The sequence below is a fragment of the Teleopsis dalmanni genome, chromosome X (assembly GCF_002237135.1).
Source record: "Teleopsis dalmanni isolate 2A chromosome X, ASM223713v2, whole genome shotgun sequence".
Classification (NCBI taxonomy): domain Eukaryota; kingdom Metazoa; phylum Arthropoda; class Insecta; order Diptera; family Diopsidae; genus Teleopsis; species Teleopsis dalmanni.
In genome coordinates this window covers 68,699,150-68,721,162 of record NC_051848.1, presented here as the reverse complement: position 1 = coordinate 68,721,162, position 22,013 = coordinate 68,699,150, and the positions used below count along the sequence as shown (strand labels likewise).

Here is a 22,013-nt window from a genome sequence, read left to right as displayed (position 1 = left end):
CGGTTATTACTTCTTCTTTTTTGAAAGTTTAACACCAAAAACAATTTAAAAATGATAACTATTTAAATAAATTAATTAATTAATTAATTAAAACCTCAAATTAACTCAACAGCTACAACCGCCCACAAAATAAGGCACACGTCTTATCAAAATATTGTTGTTATGACATTGCAGTGACAATTAATTTAATATTATTATATATATTATTAAATACATTAATAATATTGTATAACATTATACTATATTATACATATTTATGTATATATACATATATATATTTATGTAGATTATATTCATAATATTAGTTAATTAAAATATTTTCTTTTGTAAATGTTGCAAAAATTAAAAGAAAAATTGTTCGATTTAACGATATAATTATCGTAACGAATTGGAATTATTCAGACTTTTTATATATATTAGTAACGCTGTTTTAATTATTTTTAAAATTTCTCTACTTAATGTTTTTATTTATTTTTAAATAATGCTGGAATGATTTTCAGTTTAACATTTTCTTTTTAATTTGATGCTCTATTTTCAGATATTTTAAAACTAGTTTGCTCGTAAAGTGCGATTTTTGTTCATGTTGGTCAACATTAATGATATATATGATGTCAATAGATCATCCATTTTATATCCTAAAGGTGTTTCACAAAGCAGCTTTGAACCACGCACCAAATTTCCGATTGTCATGTGGAAATAAGTGTTGCCCGAAGACCAATTCGATATGCGCGTAAAGGGATGTGTAACTAAAATATCCTGAAAAAAAAATTATTATGTATTTAATAGTCACAAAATAAATATATAGAATTTTTTTGAAAAATGTTCTAATCTCTCATTATTATCTATTATCTAGATTTATATAATAAATACGAAATAAAAATTATTAAATTTGATTTTTAAAGTTAATTATGACGACACAAACCATGTTTCTCAATAGAAACTATTACAAAGATAATTTGAACAGTAGTGAATCACAACAACAAACAACAAAATTATTTATTAATTAATTGAATTTTTGACTAAGAGCTGTTTCGAATATTACCAAATATCCTTCATGAATGGTTTTTTCGAAATATTTTTTGTTATTATTCTATTTCTTTAATTTTCTTAACTTTAAATAATTTTCTTTAATATATTTTTAATTATTCGGAAATAATATTTCGAGACTGCAAGTACTAAGGGTTCTAAAAATTATATTAGACTTATATTTAAAAAAATTTTAGGAATGGGACGTTTTTATAGAGAGGTTTTTCGAACAGTAGTGAACTACAACAACAAAAATTAATTTTTATATTATTTTAATTAATTGAATTTTTGGCTGACCATACAACTGTTTCGAGTATTGACAAATATCCATCATTAGTGGTCTTGGAAATAATTCTTGTATTTAATTATTCGTTAATAATCTTTTTTGAGACTGCTAGTACCAGGAATCGAACTCGTTCCCTGTCAAATTTGAAACTCAAAGTCAACACTCCTTAACCAATTGTATGTTCGCACTTTTTTTCTGAACTTTTGTTAATTTGCTGTGAAAGTTTTATTAACAAATTCACTCGCTGTGTTTATATTAGAACAAAACCAAAAAACAAGCTGTAGAATAATTTAATTAATTAATTATATTTTTATTTTTAATTGTTAATTACAGTATTATTCTATTGGTAAAGGCACTATTTGTTACATGATTTGTTTAGAAATAAAAAAGACTCGAAGAAATCACAACATCCAAAAAATAAAATCTGTCAAACACTAAATACTCTAAAACTAGAACTTGTGGTTCCAATTTCAGAAAGTTTAATTCTTTTAATTTTTTACATGTACATTAGTGATCAGCAAAACAAAACTGAAAACGGGATATCACCACAGTCATTATTTATTTTTCCTCTATTGCTGAAAACACACGCGAACAATCTTTTGGATCAACGTAATGACATCATAATTCTAAAAAGCATAGTACCAATCTTTTTTAGGACCTATGTATTGTCAATATTTTATCAAAAATTAAACCGAAATAATAAGCATCTCAAATTAGTATGAATATCCAAAACTAACGTTTTTTGAGAATAAAAGTCAAAAATTTGGAAACATTTAATATATCTGTACTACTCCAATAATCAACTGGCTCTAATTGTAATCCTAATGGAACGGTATACTAATGCTTTTAAAACTGAACTGGAAGTAATATTTAAAAAAAAAAAAACACGCTGAATGGGGTGATGAAACACCTCAAATATGAATAATGGACCGTAAAGTTATGGCTGAGTAATTACCCAGATAGTCTTATGTTTGAATTGAAAACAGAATTATCGATATATAACCAAGTTATGATAAACTGATTTTTTTTTAATTGATAAGACCGCAACTCTATAAATTTTAGTAAAGCTCTTTCATATATTTTAGTAGAGATTTTTGATGATCTTTGATACAAAATTTTAATAAATCCGAATTTAACAAATACAAATTTTTTAAGATAATATAAAAAAAAACAATATACCATATACTAAATTCTATAAATAAATACCTTTGTCACTGGATGAATCAGGCTAACACCATGCTTATTAATAGCAATCAAAAGCATTTCTGGATAATTTTGTTCCGTAGTTTGTTTCACCTCAAAGAATGCAGAACCAAATGTCGGCCATCTAGCAATGAATATATTTTTCGTATAAATTGTATAATATCAATTCCTGTAAACTACATACCGATAAACAATTTTCAAAAAAGCCACCTTCGCATCTTCTGAAGACATACCGCCGTCTTGGTTATAAGAAGCTACAACGGATCGTTTCCATTCGTTTGTGCTTTGCATTTTCAATATGTCAGAGGGTACCAATTCCCGTAACATTTGCCTGAAATAATTTTTATAAACGAATTCAAAAGGATATTTGAAAAAAAAGTATTGAATGAAACGTACGGTATGGCTTGTAATTCTTGTTTATTCTCTCCAAAGCGCACGCGGTACACCAGTGCAGCTAATTTAGCTGCTTCTTCCCTTGAACACTTATGATAGCCACGTAGCAGTTTTGGCAATTCTTGATGATAATGGAATATTAAATCAGCATTTCGATCCTTTCCGGGTACCGTATTGGTCCATAATTTTTTCATAAAGAACACTTGGTATGTGAATTGTGGATTGGTACCATCTCTAATGGGGCGTGCTTTTTTGATCCAATCAGTTAAATGTCGCACAAAATCAAAGAAAAAGTCACCTTCGGGCACAGATATAACTTTATCGGCTATTTTAACAAATAATGAAAACCCTTCGCTTGTACGCAGTGATAAACGTTGAGAAATGTTATGACAAAAGTCTTTTGCTCGTGTCGATGAATCCACTTCAAATGCCTCATCTGTATCATCAGGAAAATAAACTTTATGAAATATTTGCGTAGTCTTATGTTGTATAGCTTCAACTTCGACTTGGTGCGGTGGATACTTCCGTTGCCCATTACGTATTGTCTTTTGCAGTCTATGCATTGAATCCTGTGAAATTTGATGCCTTCTCGTACGCAGAAACATCATAAGTTCTTTTAGCAAATTTTGTGAACATGCAAACAACCCCGTCGCTAACCACATCAATTCCCAGCCTCGTTCTTCGGATATACGATTTCGATTATCTGTCAGCTGTTTCATTATTTGACAATAGATTTCATCACGCAGTATTTCATGCTTTAGTGGGCCTTCAAAAATGTGATCAGTGATCTCATTACCCATCCGTGGACGCTTTGATGGTAGATCACCCATATATTTAAGTATGGCAGCGAACGCAAAGCAAGCTTCTTCAGCCAGTTCTTCTTTGCTCTGTAGTTTACGCAATAGCGGCGCCTTAATAGGATCTCGCGAATAACGCCATATTTCATCTGAACGCTTAGAACTCAGAGTGAGTGTTTTTGACATAGTACGTTTTGGTGGTAGCCGAAAATGATCAATCGCATATTCCATTAAAGTGTGAGGACGATCACATGGTTCAGGTACCCCATTAGAAACCATGCTAAGACGTCGACCATGATGTGCTTCTTCAATATTAAATAATGCCAATATATCTTGAGGTGGCTTTGTAAGTGTGGGTAGCACGTATACTGTCTCAGCTGGAAAATCACCACGCTCTTGTGTACGTTCACAACGGCCAATACACCATCTATTATTTAATACAGAATCACCACAGGAATCATCTTCTAATGTTATAAGGTCGCCTTTTAGGAAAGAAAGAAAACTGGATCCATCAGTAGGTGCTCGATAGTCTTGTATGGCAATGACATATTTAGAGCTAAAATCAGATTACAACATTATTACTATATTTTGCAACATTTTACTTATGCCACTTACCGTTTTTTTAAGCCATCTAGAAAATAGACAACCAAATCACGTATATCCTCTGCATTCGGACTTTGAAACGTGAACTCTTCGCCACGTACCGTAGATAAACTAAACGTTTGTGTAAAAACTTTGTTAGTTTTTTGACTCGAAACTGATGTTATTTCTGGAAAACTAAGCTCCAACAATACTTGTTCTTGATCATCGACAACATAAACGCCAGTCCAATTTACAGCGATTATAACATCATTTTTCGGTAAATTGGGTCCTGAGTTTCTGTATGCTTCATAAAAGCGCGAAAATAATAGAGGCCATTTGTACTTGGCGTAACTTACAATATCTTCCTTAATTTTTAACGACGCTACTTTTTCTTTAACGTAATATGATTTTTTATAAGCTTGTAAAACAAGCGCTGCCCAACGCTCAATTGCTTTTTCCACTCCAGTCAGACAAAAATCAGGTATAAAGTTTGGCAACAGCGTGAATAAACGTTCCATTGACATATCTGTACCATACTCAATAAAGTACTGTTGAGCAGCAATCATAGCCAAATCTTCCTCTTTATCGCAACGATACTCTCCAAATTTAACTCCACGCACAACTTGCTGGTAAATGAGATTCGTAGCAACTTGATCCTGGGTTGGTTCATGCCACGGTGCAAAAATTTCTTTGCGGAAAAACAATCGCCATGGTGCATTGCGTTCTTGTGCGCCTTGCTCCTTAGCATACTGTTCGCATTGAGAAATAGCATCCATCACATGATCGCCGCCACTACCTAATGAGGATACTTTATCGAAAAGTGCTATATAAAGTGAAAAACCAAACTGATCCTTCAGTGTAATTTTATCTGAAAGTTGGTTGCAAAGTTCGCGTGCAGTTGTTGCCGAATCTGCTAACAGAGTTTTAGTATTGCCATCCATAAATGTGATAGGTAGCATAATAGGTTTCTTTGACTTAGTTGCTTGCAACTCCAACCACGAAGGCGGTTGATTGCGAGTACCATTATTAAAGGTACGTTTTAAGCGCTCTTCACAATATGGCGCATAACCAGGTGGTCCCTCTCGTATGAAAGCGCGTAGATAATTCACGAATTTCTCTGATGGAGCAAAGCATCCCACACAGAGTGATAATAAAATCCAGCCGCGAGCATGTGATGACTTCAAGGGGTTATTTGTCAGTTGTTTACATATTTGGCAGTATATTTCATCTCGTAACTCTGCACGTAGAATACCATGACCTATAATGAAGTGCAACTTCTCAAGATTAGAGGTAGGACGTGACTGCAACCATGACTGATAACTGTCTGCAGTATACTCTTCATCTTGTAGCCTTCGACGAACATCCTCGCCAAGTTTATTTTTACGTTTGAGCGTTAATGAAACTAGTTTGTGCCTGATTGAGCGTGGTTTTTGCTTAAGGAAAGCTTCTGGATCAAGACCCATAAGTTGAGCTTCTTGAAATTCCTAATTAAAAAAAATTAAATTATTGAAATATATAAGCTTATATTGAATATGCAATAATAGCCTTACTTTGCTCCTAATAAAGTTGCGACCTAATGTGGCAGTTACTTTCGACATTACTGAAGTGGTATCCATACGATCCATTGTATGATATTTTGGTTCTGGCATGTCCCCAGTAAATCGCAATATAGTAATCCATAATGCTTGAGCTGCTAATTGATCGCCCTGTGTATGCAGTGGTAACAATGGATGTTTCAAAGCCTTCTTTGAATACTGGTGCGTTACATTGCCTTGGAAATATGTTGTAGCAAACTTTTGGAATTTGAATTCAGATAAATCTTCTTCGTCTTCGGAAACGTGAATGGGTGCAATAATATCCTAAATATAACAATAAAAAGAGATAAATTAATGTTTTCAAAAATAAAAAATTACATACATCATGGTTGGAGTTGCCATGCGGTAGATCATTGAAAACAGACGTTTCCCGCCCACCATGCGGTGTTGGCGCTTCACTACTGGAATCGGGTAGAAAATCGAACATAGCTTCAACTAGTTTACTGTCATCAACTGGTTCATCCTGTTTTCGTGCTGCGTCATTAATAATATTCTTCTTCACTTCAACACGACGTCGTTCTTCAATTTCCTTTTCCATTTCTCGTCGTTCTAGTTCGTGCAAACGATCTCGGTAATGTTGTTCCGCGATTTCGCGAGCATGTTTATTGCCTTTATGCATTAGTTCTTGCTCTTCAAGTGCACGTAAATGTAAGACTTCAGCAAATTGTTTATATTCTTCCCGTAATTTTTTGTATTTTCGCATTGCAATCATTCGTCGGACATGTGATTGTATTTTGATAATAGCCCACATCTTATGGCCATATTCTCTGCGCACAAGATATCCACGTGCATGTGCCTGAAGTCCAACTATATGACCCCGCAAATGACGAAAACGATGTGAAAGCACACGCGATCGTATCAGTGCCTGCAATCGCATATATCCAACTAGCATTTGACGGTAGCGTTGCCGCTGCGCGTAACCTTTCCAAAATCTTTGAATTGTAATAGCTGCAGCACGCATTCGCAGAAACCGTCTTCTGTAGACCCAACCACGAATAGTCCGTTGAAGTATTAAAATTTTGCGTGTCAGTACACGGTCACGTTCTTGCTCCAGAAACAAATCATGTGCATCTTTCAAGAACACTTTTGTGTGACCGAGTTGATAATCCGACTTTCCTAAAACATTGGCACAAATACGCGCAGTAGCTGCCTGACAGTCTGTGCGGTGAGCTGGCGGTACGCCTGGTATTAGGAAGCGATAACGTTCAACGAACTCACGGAAACCATGTCGTATTGGGTATCCAGCACGTCGTATACGTATAGTTTCCATCATACCAGAATAGCGCAACTGTCTACAGCATAAACCACGATCAAACATCATTGGTTTCTTGACCTCGTTCGGTTTAATGCAACGTATAAAAAAGGGTTGACAAGTGCTAAGAGTTTTCATTAAAGCGTCTAAGCTTTTCTTAAACTGTGTTGAAAGCGTAGGTGTGCGTTTCCTGGTCTCTGCTCCCATTTCAATATCTTGATTGAAAATCTGGCGTAAAAATTTGTTTGAGCTTTGACTAACTAAATGCAATAAGTCCGGACTAAACGTATCTCGGTTCTTATCTAAAAATCCGCGTGTATCATAAAATACAACACCGGCGAAGTGATTCAAACCAAAGCTAGTGTTTATATCCGATTTGGGTTTTAAATAATTTTTATGTGCACCATGTGTTTTATGTAATTTAGCCAACATGGTTTGATCAGTACCCTTAGGGAAACGTGCCTCTTCATCGATTAAAGCCATAATATTTAATTGTTTAATAGCAATTAGATCTAGTGCATCTTGATTATCAACGAACTCAATGTGTTGCCAATTAATAGCCTCATGATTATACTCTTCCTGCTCCAGCTTGAATATATGTTGCACAAAGAATTGCTGTAGATTTTCATTAGCATAATTGATACAAAATTGTTCAAAACTATTTTGATCAAAATTTTCAAAACCAAATATGTCCAAAACACCAATGGCATTCCGTGATGTGGCACGTGGCTTGTAAATAGCCGAATTAATTTTGCGTACAATGTAAATGAATAGACGACCATAAATGCCCTTCACAAACGCATCACGCACATCAACCGACTGTTCGCGGGACAAAGTCGATACGACAGTCTCACCATGTGCAAATAATGTACGACGGGTTAGCGCGTCAATTAAAGGCTGCATTGGAAGACCAAGTAAAGCTGATACCCTTTCCACATTGATGTGCTCTGGTATTTCGGTAGCATCCAAATTATCCACTACAGTTGCTTTATATTTAATATTACCACAATGCAACAGCGCTGCTAATAGTTTAATTATTTCCCAAATTTCCTGATCGGAAAAGAGTAGCACCTTCATGGCTGACCTAATATCTGAAAATTCAACTGTATCATCCCGTCCTTCACAAGTTATACAATCACCTCCAGTAAGATATCTGTAAGTAGAAATAATATAACATTAGGTTATCATAATTAAATACTTGGATATATTTTGTACGTGCATATATCAATAGAGATTTTTAAAATTATTTATATAAAAATATCTTAGAGGTTTTCGAAAAGTCATGAACTACAACAACAAAAATTATATTTAATATTATTTTAATTGATTGAATTTTAGGCTGACCATACAGTTATTTCAAGTATTACCAAATACACATCATCAGTGGTCTTGGAAATAATTTTTGTATTTATTTTTCGTAAATAATTTTTTGAGATTGCAAGTACCAGGAATCGAACTCATGCACCGCCAAATTTGACATCTTATAAATATTTTTACATTTACATAGTTGTGAATTAAATATATATATAACTAAATATATATGTACTCGCATATATGTATATATTACTGCTTTAAATTACGCGAGCTTCGAATTGCTCAAGCAGTTCAGATGTAGTCGAATTCGAAAATTTGGGTTGAACACGTTCAATGTTCGGAAATGTACTCGAAGATATCCGCGTTACTCGAACAGTAAATTTGCGTTAGGTTTCGTTTTATTTTATAAAAATATGTATGACAGCACATGTTCGTGCATCATATGGTGTTCGATAATAAGAAACCACAAAAGGTTATTTTTTTGTAGACAATGTAATTTTTTTTCTAATACTTACTTATAGTCTGAGGCATTTCCCAAGTCTAATCGACGCTTTTCCTCTGCTGATAATCCAGCCAATATACAATAAAAGATATGATAATTACGTTCACTATGGTTTTGTGAAACTATTCGAGATTTTTCTAATAGGTATTGTTCAATTTTAGCGCCCTCTATAACGCCGCTGCCACTAAAGTGTATATCAATATATTTGCCAAACCTTAAAAGAATTGAAAAAGTTAACATAAAACTTCAAAAAACAGTAAAAAGCAATATTACCGTGATGAATTATCATTTCGTATTGTTTTCGCATTACCGAAAGCCTCTAATATCGGGTTTGCTTCAAGTATTTGTTGTTCTATCCATGAGTGTTTACCACTTATAGCGGCTAGATATTGTAAAATTAGTTTTGTGCTTTCAGTCTTACCAGCGCCGGATTCACCAGATATAACAATGCACTGATCCTGACGATAACGTTTCATATGAGCATAAGCATTGTCACCTATGGCAAATATGTGAGGTGGTAATTCTCCAATTTTACGCTCTTTATACAATTTTATTTGGTCAGCCGTGTATATTGGCAAAATTTGATAAGGATTTACAGCAACAAGGATTGAACCTGTATATGTCTGCAAAAAGTTTAGATACATATATTAATTGTTAATTTAAAGAATAATAATATAATTAACTAATTGCTGATACTTACATATATTAAATTTTCTTTGTATCGTATTAAAAGGTTTCTTAATATTCCAGCCTCATGCAGATCACCTAATGATATCATATCTTCCACACCTTGGACAGAGGAGGCGTGCATCGCTTTGATGCGTCGCTCTGGCGATAGCCAAATTTCATCGCCATCGTCATCACGAACTTGTATACGTCTGCCTTCAGCTGATATAACACGAGCTCCAATGGCTACATCGAATTCTCTGCCCGATGCGGGTTCTATCCAGATGTAGTCACCCTACGCAAGAAATAAAATTTAAAGTTTTAATTTATATTTTTACTATATGTTATTTTATCATATTTGTGTTATGGAAAATCATAATTTTTTAGAAGAACATTAATTTTAAAGTTTACTATGCTCTACCATATTTATTTGAACAAAATATTTGCTTCAGCCATCTAAAGTTCTGGTTATATCGAATGAAACTAAATCGAAATTAGTCAACTAAATTACATTAGTCAAATCGCAGTAAAATTCTATAATAGAGTCACTAGTTGCAACGACTACAACGACATCAGTTTGATAGGCGTATTCACAAGTTCTGTAATCGAGTAACATTATCGATCGTAAACTTTAGGTGCCCACTCCTTATGAAAAGATATACATTTTATAGTCCTAACTTGAAAACAATGCTTCTGTGACATAAGCCAAATAGAATTTTTATGCAAAGTATCATAATTGTTGTATAAATTTTAACCATTTTATAAAATGGACCTTTTAACAACCGCTGAACATGCATTATGAATTTTTATTTAATCAAAAAGTTTAAAGCAATTAGGTTAATAGTATAACTACACTATCAAATTGATATTTAAGCTTCGTCATAATTAATAAACAAATATTTTAACTTCAATAGTTTAATGATAAGAAGACAGAATTACTATATGTAACACTATATGCTCACTTATCATTACCGTAGCTCACAGTAGGTGAGCCAGGTAAAACCTGATTTCAGCAAATCTCCCTTTACATAAACTTTGTCATTTATATATTGTTATATATTGTTATAAGTTTCGACAGTTTATAGGTTATTATATTCAAATTGAAATCTATTCTTATCTAATGACCGGCAAAAGGTTATCAAACTGGGAATCTAATTTTAATTGACGCTTTGCTGGGTGCCTGGTCACACAGGAATCAATGGAAATGAGTCTGTGGACAATTTTACGAGGTCAGGATCTGCCATTCAACTCTGTGGACCAGAGCCACATAGTGGATTAAGTTGCTCTGCAACTAGGTCTCTGATTGATAAATAGTTTTCAACCGAGAAAAGACGCTACTGGCGCAGCATTTCAAGTAACCGTCAGGTTAAAGAGCTGGTTCATCGCTACAGTTATGGTAAGGTATCCTTTTTCAGCAGAACAGAGTTGAGGTTACTGGTGGGATATTTAACGGGTGAACATGGAGTACGTTATCACCTTAACAAAATGGGTCTGTCCGAAGAGATAGATTGTCGACTCTGCTTAGAAGCAGATCAGACTTCCAGTCACATTCTCAGTGACATTCCAGCCTTGATCTGAGCCTGGAGGAGATTACTAGGTCGAGAACTACTTCACCCTTTTGATATTAGAAGGTCCTTAACGGCTGACTTTATGGCTTTCATTCGAAAGGCGGAATCTCTTCTATTCAGTCAGGGTCTGTTACAGTACAAAAGATCAACCATGGTCGCAGTACTCCGCAGTACTCCGTACTCCGTTGGGAGCTGGTACACTGTTTATTTCTAATTCTATAGATATTATGCATGAAATAAGTAAGTATTTAACAAAATATTTACATGGTAATACAATTGAAGTACCAAATAGTAGTATGGGCTATATAAAATACATTTTAAAATTAAAGTAGTTTCTAGGTAGTAGGTAGTCAATAGTTTCGAAAATTATAACATTTTTTGTAATTAATTTTGTTAAGCTTATAATTATAAACAAAAATGCAAAAAAATAATTTATGAATGAAACTAAAAAAAAATTTAAGTTGGTCTATGAATATTAAAAGGGAGAGGGATTAATGTTACTTAAACTATTTAATTAACTCTCATTCAAGATGATTTTTTACAGTAATTACTTAATTTTTTGTTTTTTTTTTATAGATACTTAAAAGTGTTGTAATTTATTTTATTCAAAGCAGCGGATAGGCGTTGCAACCTTTTTGCGCGGCAAGCAAAAGTGATTATGGTAAATCATTAGATGTACTAAATACCATTCAGAAACTGAAGATAAATATTTTATCTAATGGCCATTGTAATAATTTTACTGAAAGAAAGAAGAAAAACCCTTGAAATGAGCGTTTACCAAGGTCTAAACAACTTTCATGGTGATTTGGATTTGTTCGCGCCCTTCTACTACTGGTACACCGCCAACAACAAATAAATAATAGCAGAAAATGTTTACAAGTTAAGCTTAAAAGTTGATGTTGCTGTGTTTTAATTTATTTTATTTTTGTTTTTTTTATGTTTTTTGGATTTTTCTGGTATTCTACTTCATGGAAATGTAGTTACCACAGTGCTTTGTTCAATTTTTTACTAAATGGTTCGTTGATTTTTGTTGACGCGTCATCAACGCAACTCATAGCAACAACAACACTTTTAAGTAAGCCACACATATTATGGCATATACGATTTAAGCCAATTTCTCATTTTTATACATAACATATATCAAAATGCACTACGTAAGCCCGGTACATTAACCCTAACTTCTTTACCAACTTCTATCACCATAACAACTGCTACCTTTCTTTCACACTTTGACGGTTTTTTCTAAATTACTCAATAAAATAATTATAGTTGGTCGTAACGACTGATATATAGTTCTTCATATGTTTGTATAACAAACTGCATTTAAGAAATGTTAATATTGAATTTATATGTATGTATATTTATATAATTATGAAATTAATTTGTTACAAAATAAATTGTGACTAATTAACATAACCATCGTTAGCTATGGCGACTATTTCACTTAAAAACTAATGTATTTTGTTAGAGAGGTTCCGAAAAGTAACAAACAACAGCAACAAAAATTCTTTTAATTTTATTTGTAAGTAATTGAATTTTTTGCTGACCCAAAAAAATTTTTAATACTTGCAGTCTTAAAAAATAATTTACGAATAATTAAAGAAAGATTAAAGAGCATTTTTTTAATGTTAATTTTTTTTTTTTTTGCCAAAATTGAGGCAAGACGCCTCAAATGTAAAGAAACTAAAAGTTAGAAGAGTTCCAATGGAAATGAAAAGATAAAAACAAAAATTTTAGTTAATTTATTGAAAATTTGGCTGACCATATAATGCTCCTTCGAGTATTGCCAAGTACACATCATCAGTGGTCTTACGAAATATTCGAATTTCTTTTTAATTAGTTTATAGTTCGTATATAATTTGTTTGAACTCAAGCAAGCCAGGCCTAGAATTCGTGCCTTATGATGGTCTGAAATGCCATGGTTTCAAAAAACTCGACAAAACTCGACATATGGATTTCACAAGTTTCTGACGAAAAAATTTATTTCACTGACACCTGCGATTCTTAAAAGTCAAGAAAATTATGTTTTCTTAAAACAGATTTATATTATTTTTTACAAACTATAATTCCCCGATGATGACTATAGATTATAGTCGAAATATTGGACAATAAAAATCTTATAATACCAAATAATAAAAGTTTTTTTTTAAAAATGATCATTATTTAATAACTGACCAATTAGCCCGTGAAATAATTATTTTTAAAAAAATTTCTTTTGGTCATTAAAACATTTAATTATTATTTTTTACAATAATATTAAATACAAAAGATTATGAAATGAAAATCGTGAACCGGTCCAAACTTCTTATAAAGCTAATATTCGTCAAATATGTTGTATTTTATAGTTAATGGAATTTCAAGGGAATCGTTTTGTTGATATTTCAGCTAGCAATAGGACGATCAATTCTGAAATATACTTATATTCATTGGACTGATGAAATTATGCATCTAATCAGAAAGTCTTTAACTATTCAAAAAAAGAAATGCGAATTGTTTCATAAAGATAATGCGAAACTTTATGCAAAATTTTAGTTACCTGCCAAAAACTGTTTCAGTTCTAATGGAATATGTTGTCACACCCACAATATACTTCAGATCTAAAACCCTCGAATCTACATATATCGTTATTCCTACAAGAATGTTAAGACGGCAAACTCCATACTTCAAAAAAAAAATATTATAATTGATTTGGATCGGTTTTTTTTTTCAGCGAAGAACAGAAATTTCGTGAGAGTAAAATTATTTTACTGTAAAAAAATTGCTTAACGATATTAGAGAACTAAACTGAGAATATAAAATTCAATAAAAAATATATGTATATTTCTATATCTATATCTTAAACTTAACAACAAAACAACAAATTTTTAAATATTTTAACCTATAGGAATAAGGACTTCATAAGTTTGAGAATTATTTCAATATATTTAGTTCCGATAAAAACATTTTATCCGTAAAAAATACACTGTCACAGTTATCTGGCAGTACTGTTTTTACTATTTAATTATGAGGGATTTAAGTAGCTGTTTACATTGCGTTAATATCACCGTTTTTTGCAATCGTACCTTATGATAAACCCCTTGGCTTTCTGTTCACGAATGTTCTGAAGATGAAATAGCCACTTTAGATTAAAGAAAGTTCGCTATAGAAAGCCAACGAAAAATGTATATTGACTTAGGTCAATAACTAGCATAGTTGTTTGACATTCGATAGAGCATAGAATTAAACTTTATGGAACTAATAACATATTTCTATTATTTTTGAATTCCAGAGAATTCGGGTTTAGGTATATGTTATTTTTTATTATATTATTTGTTGTTATCCAGTAATCTTTCGAAAGAAATTAATTGTATAGCTATGAGTATCTTAAAAAACTTTCTCACATCTTGTTTTTGGTATAGATATATTCGAAAAATTATTTTAAATTAATTTTAATTTAATGAGAGTTATTTATTAGATTTAATTTAATGTTTTTTATTTGAAATAATTAACTTGTTAAAAATCAATATTAAAAATTATACACTTATTATGTTAGAAAACTGTCTAATGGAGGTTCAATGCCGAATGTAGCTCTTTGAAGTCATACTAAACAAAGCGATACCATATACTTATGTTATGTATATATAATTTAACCAGTAACAATAATTTACTAGCATATTTTATGTTTTTGTAATTATTTTGGTTACTACTACTGTTGTTGTTGTTGTTAATGTAAAAAACTCAGTAAACCGTAAATAAAAACATCCGTTCGCTCCTATTTTTTGAATATTGAATTCTATAAAAGATTTAATATTTTTATTTATTTACAAAAATAAGTCTTCCTTGAAATAAAAAGTATTTGTTTATAGTTTATAAATAAAGTTGCAATTATTAAATTTTAAATAAATCAAAATAAAAAAAAGCAGTAATATTTCTCATTCATATTAAGTTCTATGTACCTTATATTTAGGTTTAATTCAAGTTTTCAAATTTCAAGAGTTTTTCTAATAGTATTCTAATAATATTAAAATAAAAAAAATAGGAAATAAAAAAGTATGAAAGGAAACAATTTTTATAAAAATCCACAAAGATCGTAAAAGAAAGAATAGAACGAATGGAAGAGAAATTAATGTTAGGAGACTACCTAACGAGAGATATCCCCACCGTGAATATTCAACTAGAGATCAGTGGAGAAGAATAACTCTATAGTTCAATATTTCACAATATAGGAAACCTCTGTATATTATATTAAGACTGTAGCAGTTACATTTTACTGCTTACTACCACATTACAATACCCATTGTATATTTCATTATATGATATATGATATTTAGTTATTATATTTGAAATAAAATATATAAAGAAAGAAACTTGGTAGCGTTGAGATGATTACGGAAGATTGCTATAGATTCAAAATTGAAATAATTTTCGAATTAAAATTCGAGAAATTTGAATTTTTGTCTCGTTGAAGGTTGTTTTAAGACCTTTTTAAAACCGTTTCAATTAATTCTGCTACATAAGCTATTATTTTGATACCAGTCTTGTAGTAGGTTTAATAATAGATTGTATTCTAGGTAATCATGCTAGGAGACTGAATCTCCCTTTCAACTATATTTGCCGCAGTTGTGGTGAGGATGACGAAAGTGCCTTCCACCTGCTTTGTGTCTGTCTGGCACATGCGCGGCGTCGCCTTAAATTTTTGTGGGATTACTTTTTTGAGGATCTTGGCGACCTTTGAGACCTCCCTCTAAATAGCAATATAAGCTTTATCAAAGATTCTAGATAGTTTTAGCCCTTGGGTTTTTAATAATACGGTAGCACAATAGGCCTATGGGCCTAAGTGGATTCCCCTGGTATCGCCGGTATAACCTAACCTAACCTAAGATAGATGCAGGGATACAATTTGGATTTTTTCCAGTTCTCATGTATAAACACAACCCATACAGAATGCAATCCTATTAGTATCATTATTATAATAATCCGAAATAATAAATTTTCAATGCATGAATTAAATCTAAGTAAACAGTATAAGCAGAAAAATTTAATATATCTGGAGGTAATTTGAGACGCCATACTTCATCAAATAATTACTTAACCCAAAAAACATTTGGTATATTTGTTGCTACAACTATTCACTTTACATAATATACTCCTTATGTGCAATAAGTTTAACCTTCATTACTTGACATAATAACTGGTGAAACACAAATCGAAAATATCACATCGAAAATGATGCTTTCTGAAGAAAACTGAACCCGTATAGAACAATTCGTTACGATCAAATTCAAACGGAAAAAATACGATCTCGAAAAAAACTGATTTCGAAAAAGAAATAAACAAAAAAAAATTTAAGCGATGCCTGGACACATACTAACGAAAACGTCCGGGATAAAAACCGTCTGGTAGACGAATGGGGATTGGTTTTAGTCCGTGCAAATTGGACATACCACTATTGTGATGGTATAGTGATAATGCACAAAAAAAAAATAAGCTTAAACTTGTGATTAAAAAAAAACAATTTAGAGATATTTTAGCTTTTTAATTTTGCTAAAGTAATCTAAAAACGGTTACATAGCTTATTCATTAGGATAAAATATAATAAGACAGCATTTGCTATTTTAAAATAGATCTGGGAGGGACACGGAAATCAATTACAAGAGAAAATCAAAAACAAACAAAATGACATCGGGACATTCAAATTCTGCTTCACCAAAACGAAATCAAGACGTAAGTAAAAGTTGCTTGTGTTATTTCTTAATGCTTGTCGGTGAGCATCCCTCTTTTTTTGCATAACATAGCTAGGCTCACATACGCATATTAATATGTTAACTTATATTAAATGTATGAGTTTTCTTGTCAATTCATTACAAAAACTAATGTGTATTGTTAAGTGAATTAAATCCCTGTTTTATGTATATAATGCGTTGTTGTTGACTTGCGTTTATTTGTGATTTTTAAATGGATCAGTTATGGGATTAATCGAAGAAGTACGTTGAGCCAATGCTTGGTCATCGCTAAGCTAATGAAGTTGAGAAATTAGTTTTTTAGTCCGGAGGATACTAAAAAAAAACACCTGTAAGACGGTCTCAAGATAAGAAAGCAGCGCTACAATTTTATAAAGGACTAAAATGCATGTACCTATAGTTCTTTGTAAGATATTTATTCTAAATGCCACAAGTCGAAATGAAAGAGGAAATTACATTTATCGATTAGGGTATTTAAGTTAACTTATAATCCAACATTCGTTCTTTGCTAAAATAATAAACGATGTAGTAGTCTATCCGGAAAATTCAAAATCACTATGTGCGTGCAAGTGCTTTTATTAAGAAAAATAGAAGATTATCCGTAACTTTTACTAACTATTATTATTAGTAGGCATTAACAATAACATCCAGCCAGGTGCATGGACAGACAGTTTGGCAGCAGCAGGTGAAAGAGACACTTATTATATAAATGGTGGGAAATGCTATAAGCGATTAAAGTCAATATTAAATAAATTTTTTTTAAATAAGTCTTTCGAATATACTTGTGAGCTGCATCTTTATTCTATAGATATTAATAGGTATACTTCGTTGTACTGCTCTATTTTATTAATCTATAATTTCACATCTACTAACGACTAAATTATGCATTTCGGAGAAGTGAAAAGATAAAAATCCTAATGTTCATACAAATAATTTCTACTTGAAATGTTTTACTTTTTATTACAATACAGTAACTGGAGCTATGCAATTCGTAGAGTTGTGGAACATTTTTTGCAAATGATACTTTTTAACAAAGCTTGTTATCCCAACAAAAATCTAACATCTGCAACAAAAACATTTAGAATACATAGAACCTTAAAGACTTTTAATTGAAGAATAGACATGAAATTTAATTATTCTATTTCTAAAATAGGAAGGTCGCAGGAAGAGGTGGTTTTAACAGTAATTAATGGTGGTATTTCCAGTATTATGACATTTTCATTCAGCTGTTTCATTTCTACGTCAAACAGATACAATTGTTCTAACAATCTTTTCAATCTGAGAAAATAGTTAGTACTTTGAATAAAGGGAACATTTTTAATTAACACAGTTTGTACTTTCAGCTTACATTCACTGCCTAACTACACAAACATTAGTTATTTTTACAGTCACTAATACTTCTCGGTTTTTTTCGATTCTACATGGCAATATTTTATCCGATAATATCGTGAATATTGCTTTAAGAAAAACTATAGTTTAGGTGTCGGCTAAACCATATCTATAAAATGAGATTTAAATTTTTTTACATGTATCTATTTTCTATATAATTTTCTTATGCTTTAAAAATACTTTTAAGAAATTATCAGTACCACAGCTTGTTTTTTGCAATGTAAAAGATACACTTAAAAAATTAATAATACTGATTTATACAATTTTAAGTCATCATTAAATCTCAAGTTTGGTTAGATAAAATATTTTTCCACCTTCGTATTAAAATACTTATTACGAATCATTTTCAGTACAAAACCTTTGTATCTAAATTTAATTATATACTTTTACTAATAATAAATTAAATGTGCCGTCGACTATTCAATTACAGTGCTCATATGATAAATTCTATGATAAAATTAATTACTTCGCTTATTATCTAAAATATGGTAAGTAATAAATACAACCATATTGAGCCATATTATTCTTGACAAATATAATTCAGAGTAATTCAGGTTCAATTAAAAATACTAAAGAAGATATTTTCTTATTTGTCCATAGATTAAATCGATTGGAAAATTATTGGTAATGTATATCTTATAAGCAAGGGGCTTGCCTCATACACAAGAGATCTTCATTAAGGAATCTTCAATAGATTGGCTTTAAGTCTCAAAAATACTTGTTTTATTTTACAAATACAAATTAATACACACATGCTCTGTAAAAATCATTCGGAATTATGAAATAAAATATACAAAAAATATATATCAATCAATATATTTTTGCCGCCGTAGAAATAAATGCTATCAAGTGCAATATACCCCGGCTTGAATCAATTTCTCATATATTTTTCATAAATTGATTGCGGTATTTATTCTAACTGCTTTAGCGAATTATAATTTTATGACCACAATCAGCTCAAAACAGCCTCTTCGAAAATATCATTTTATGGGTTTTGTCAACTGAATACGGTACTTGGTCTACAACTTTCGTTTATTACCAACACTGTTGTACAACGATGACTTTGTGCAACCGCAGAACTCTCCAAAGTATAATTACTGATTTAAATACATTGGTAAACAGATTATTTCAAATGACTTTTTGCAACCGCAGAACTCTCCAAAGTATAATTACTGATTTAAATACATTGGTAAACAGATTATTTCAAATCAGTACTACCTACTTATAAAACAAAACTAGAATTAATATCTTTTAAATGCATTTACATTATTTTATTATTAATTTAGTAAACTTCTTTCAGTCGCTGACAACTGACATTATTGGTTTGGACTATTATCCATCTTCGGCTGTTGGCTTTTGTTGATTCTACATATATATTTGGAAATGGATTTTAGAGTTGGTATCATTCAGAATTGACAGATCTACGTAGTTCTAATGATGTTTTAAAGTATTTTTATTAGATTTGGTTCACTATGAAACACGCATACTGTGAACAGGTATATGGTATATGAGTAGATTCATGATTCGTTACTTATGTAAATCATATATAGATATTTTTTAGCTTTTTTATTATACGTCCGATAAATATTTTACTTCAGTATAGTTCACATAACGATTTTATATTACCAGGTTTTGCAAAACACCTATGTTTTTTGGAATAATAATTAATTTTAAGTCATTTTAATGAACTTTAACTAGAGGTAAGCAATGTCGACGATCAAACTCGTTATATTAGCATATCACAGTTGTAAAAGATGGAGCTTTAAAAGTTTAAGTCGGGTAGAAATTTATCGATGCCGTTTTGTCTTGATAATCCACATAGAAAATTATAACAAAACGTTGTATAAAAAAAAAGTTGGTGTAATTGTTTTCATATTTACAATGGAAATATCGAATAGGCCCTTATATGTTAATATACATGGAGTTGTCAATATTCGCAATGTAAGTTGGGATGTTGCATTACTTATAATGTAATATATCTTGTAAATAAATTTAATAAGCTATTTGAAATATGAAAAATCTCGATATTCTTTATAAATATTTCTTGTCAATATGTGAAAAGAAAATAATAAAAACAACAACTTTTATTCATATAACTATTGAATCCTTGTATTGATAAAATCGTCGAAATCGATCTTCAGACTATAACTGACTGGAATATTTTGCTTCTAGAAATTGCCGATAGCGGAATATCTTACTCCTAAGCAAGAATTCTGCCAAAAACACCATATCTGGCTCCTAAGTGAAAATTCTTGTTCTTTTTTTGATATTCTACTCCCTTAGCGAAAATCGAAATACATCGAAAAATTATAGGTCAACATTTTACTCTTAACTATGTGAATTATACTGGAAAAAAGAGTAATTAGCATAAATGTTCTTAAAGTTTTTAAGGACTTAACTTACCGTTTTAGAAACTTATTTAGAATAAAATATAATTTCCACTGCCAAGAAAGATTACAACTATTCGTATCTCACATTAACAACTTCAACTGCTATTTTATATCCATAAGTAATACTGAATGTTCTTTTATAGATTGTATTTACAAATAATAAATAAAAACAAAAAACTTCAACTCGCTTTTATTAGGAATTTAACTAAAACTAGGTCTTAAAATGGATATATCTTAGACATACTCGTATGCATATACTTAAGACTTAAACAAGTGCTATTAATAATTTTAACGCCAGTAGTAAAAAATAGTTGAAGATACTTACTCGTGTTACAATAACCATTTTTGCCCTTCATTGACTGTCTTTAAAATTGAAAGTTTGAACTTCAAACTTTTTATTTTATAATTTTAACCTGAAAATAAAAAAATACATTAGTCAATATTTATATTGAAATGATAAATAAATTCGTATGAATAAATAGCTAATTTATATTATGAATTGAATGAAATGAAATAAAATAAAATAAACTTTTGGTTCACATATGTGAGTAACCAAAAGTTTTTTTTTTAGATAAAGTCCTATAGTGTTTTGCATTTTACGGTTGCTCAATATTGGGCTTATGGGCGACAAAAACTTAACGGATTTTGACTTAACTGAAATATACAAAACAAAACAATATAAATAAATTATAATGAAAAGCAAACACAATTTTAAAGTCTTTTTTGTAACCACAGTGCGCTTAATTAATCAAGAAGCATAGGAGTAAAGCCATAAGTAATAAAAAACCGGCCGCACTTGCCTCGAAATAAAGGTGAAGTTGAAGTTTACGGTAAATTAACGATTAACAACCCACCGCGTCAGTGTTACCAACATAATAGTTACAACGCATGAAGCCATACTCTTTCTAGCCCGTCCGTCTGCACTGTGAGATATGTGCATACCAATGTATTCAGCCGAGACTAGAACTTGCTGGCCATACACTTGGACTTAATTGAAGAGACATGCATTTCATTATGCCTTAGACAGCTCTGTGGATTATACAATTTACTTTAGTTTGTCTGTTAGTTATATAAAGAAACAGGTTGCATAAAAACAAGATACACTTAGATAAATTTATCTAAATTTCGTTCAAGTAATTTTGTACTCTGTGGAAAATTATAAAGCGACACGAAAATGTGAATAAACTATTTGATTTGTGGACTGGCAAAGAAAATCGTAACAAAAGATTTCTTCTTTTCAAATTTTAAATTTTTCTATGATGTATAAATAAATATTTTGTATTTTTTTTTTTTTACTACAGAGCTCACACATATTTTTTAAATATTTTTT

General features: G+C 31.0%; 1 protein-coding gene across 1 annotated transcript; it reads right to left on the bottom strand.

The window, feature by feature from the left end:
* Positions 1-489: 489 nt before the first annotated feature.
* LOC119662319 (myosin-VIIa) lies at positions 490-21,092 on the bottom strand. Its single transcript, XM_038071914.1, has 11 exons — positions 21,009-21,092; positions 9,651-9,911; positions 9,224-9,573; positions 8,964-9,164; positions 6,205-8,287; positions 5,838-6,146; positions 4,321-5,771; positions 2,912-4,261; positions 2,700-2,846; positions 2,519-2,639; positions 490-756 (listed from the first exon to the last, which is right to left on the bottom strand). Exons 1-11 carry the CDS (start codon positions 21,024-21,026, stop codon positions 550-552), a joined length of 6,498 nt encoding a protein of 2,165 aa, XP_037927842.1. The 5' UTR covers positions 21,027-21,092; the 3' UTR covers positions 490-549.
* Positions 21,093-22,013: the final 921 nt, after the last annotated feature.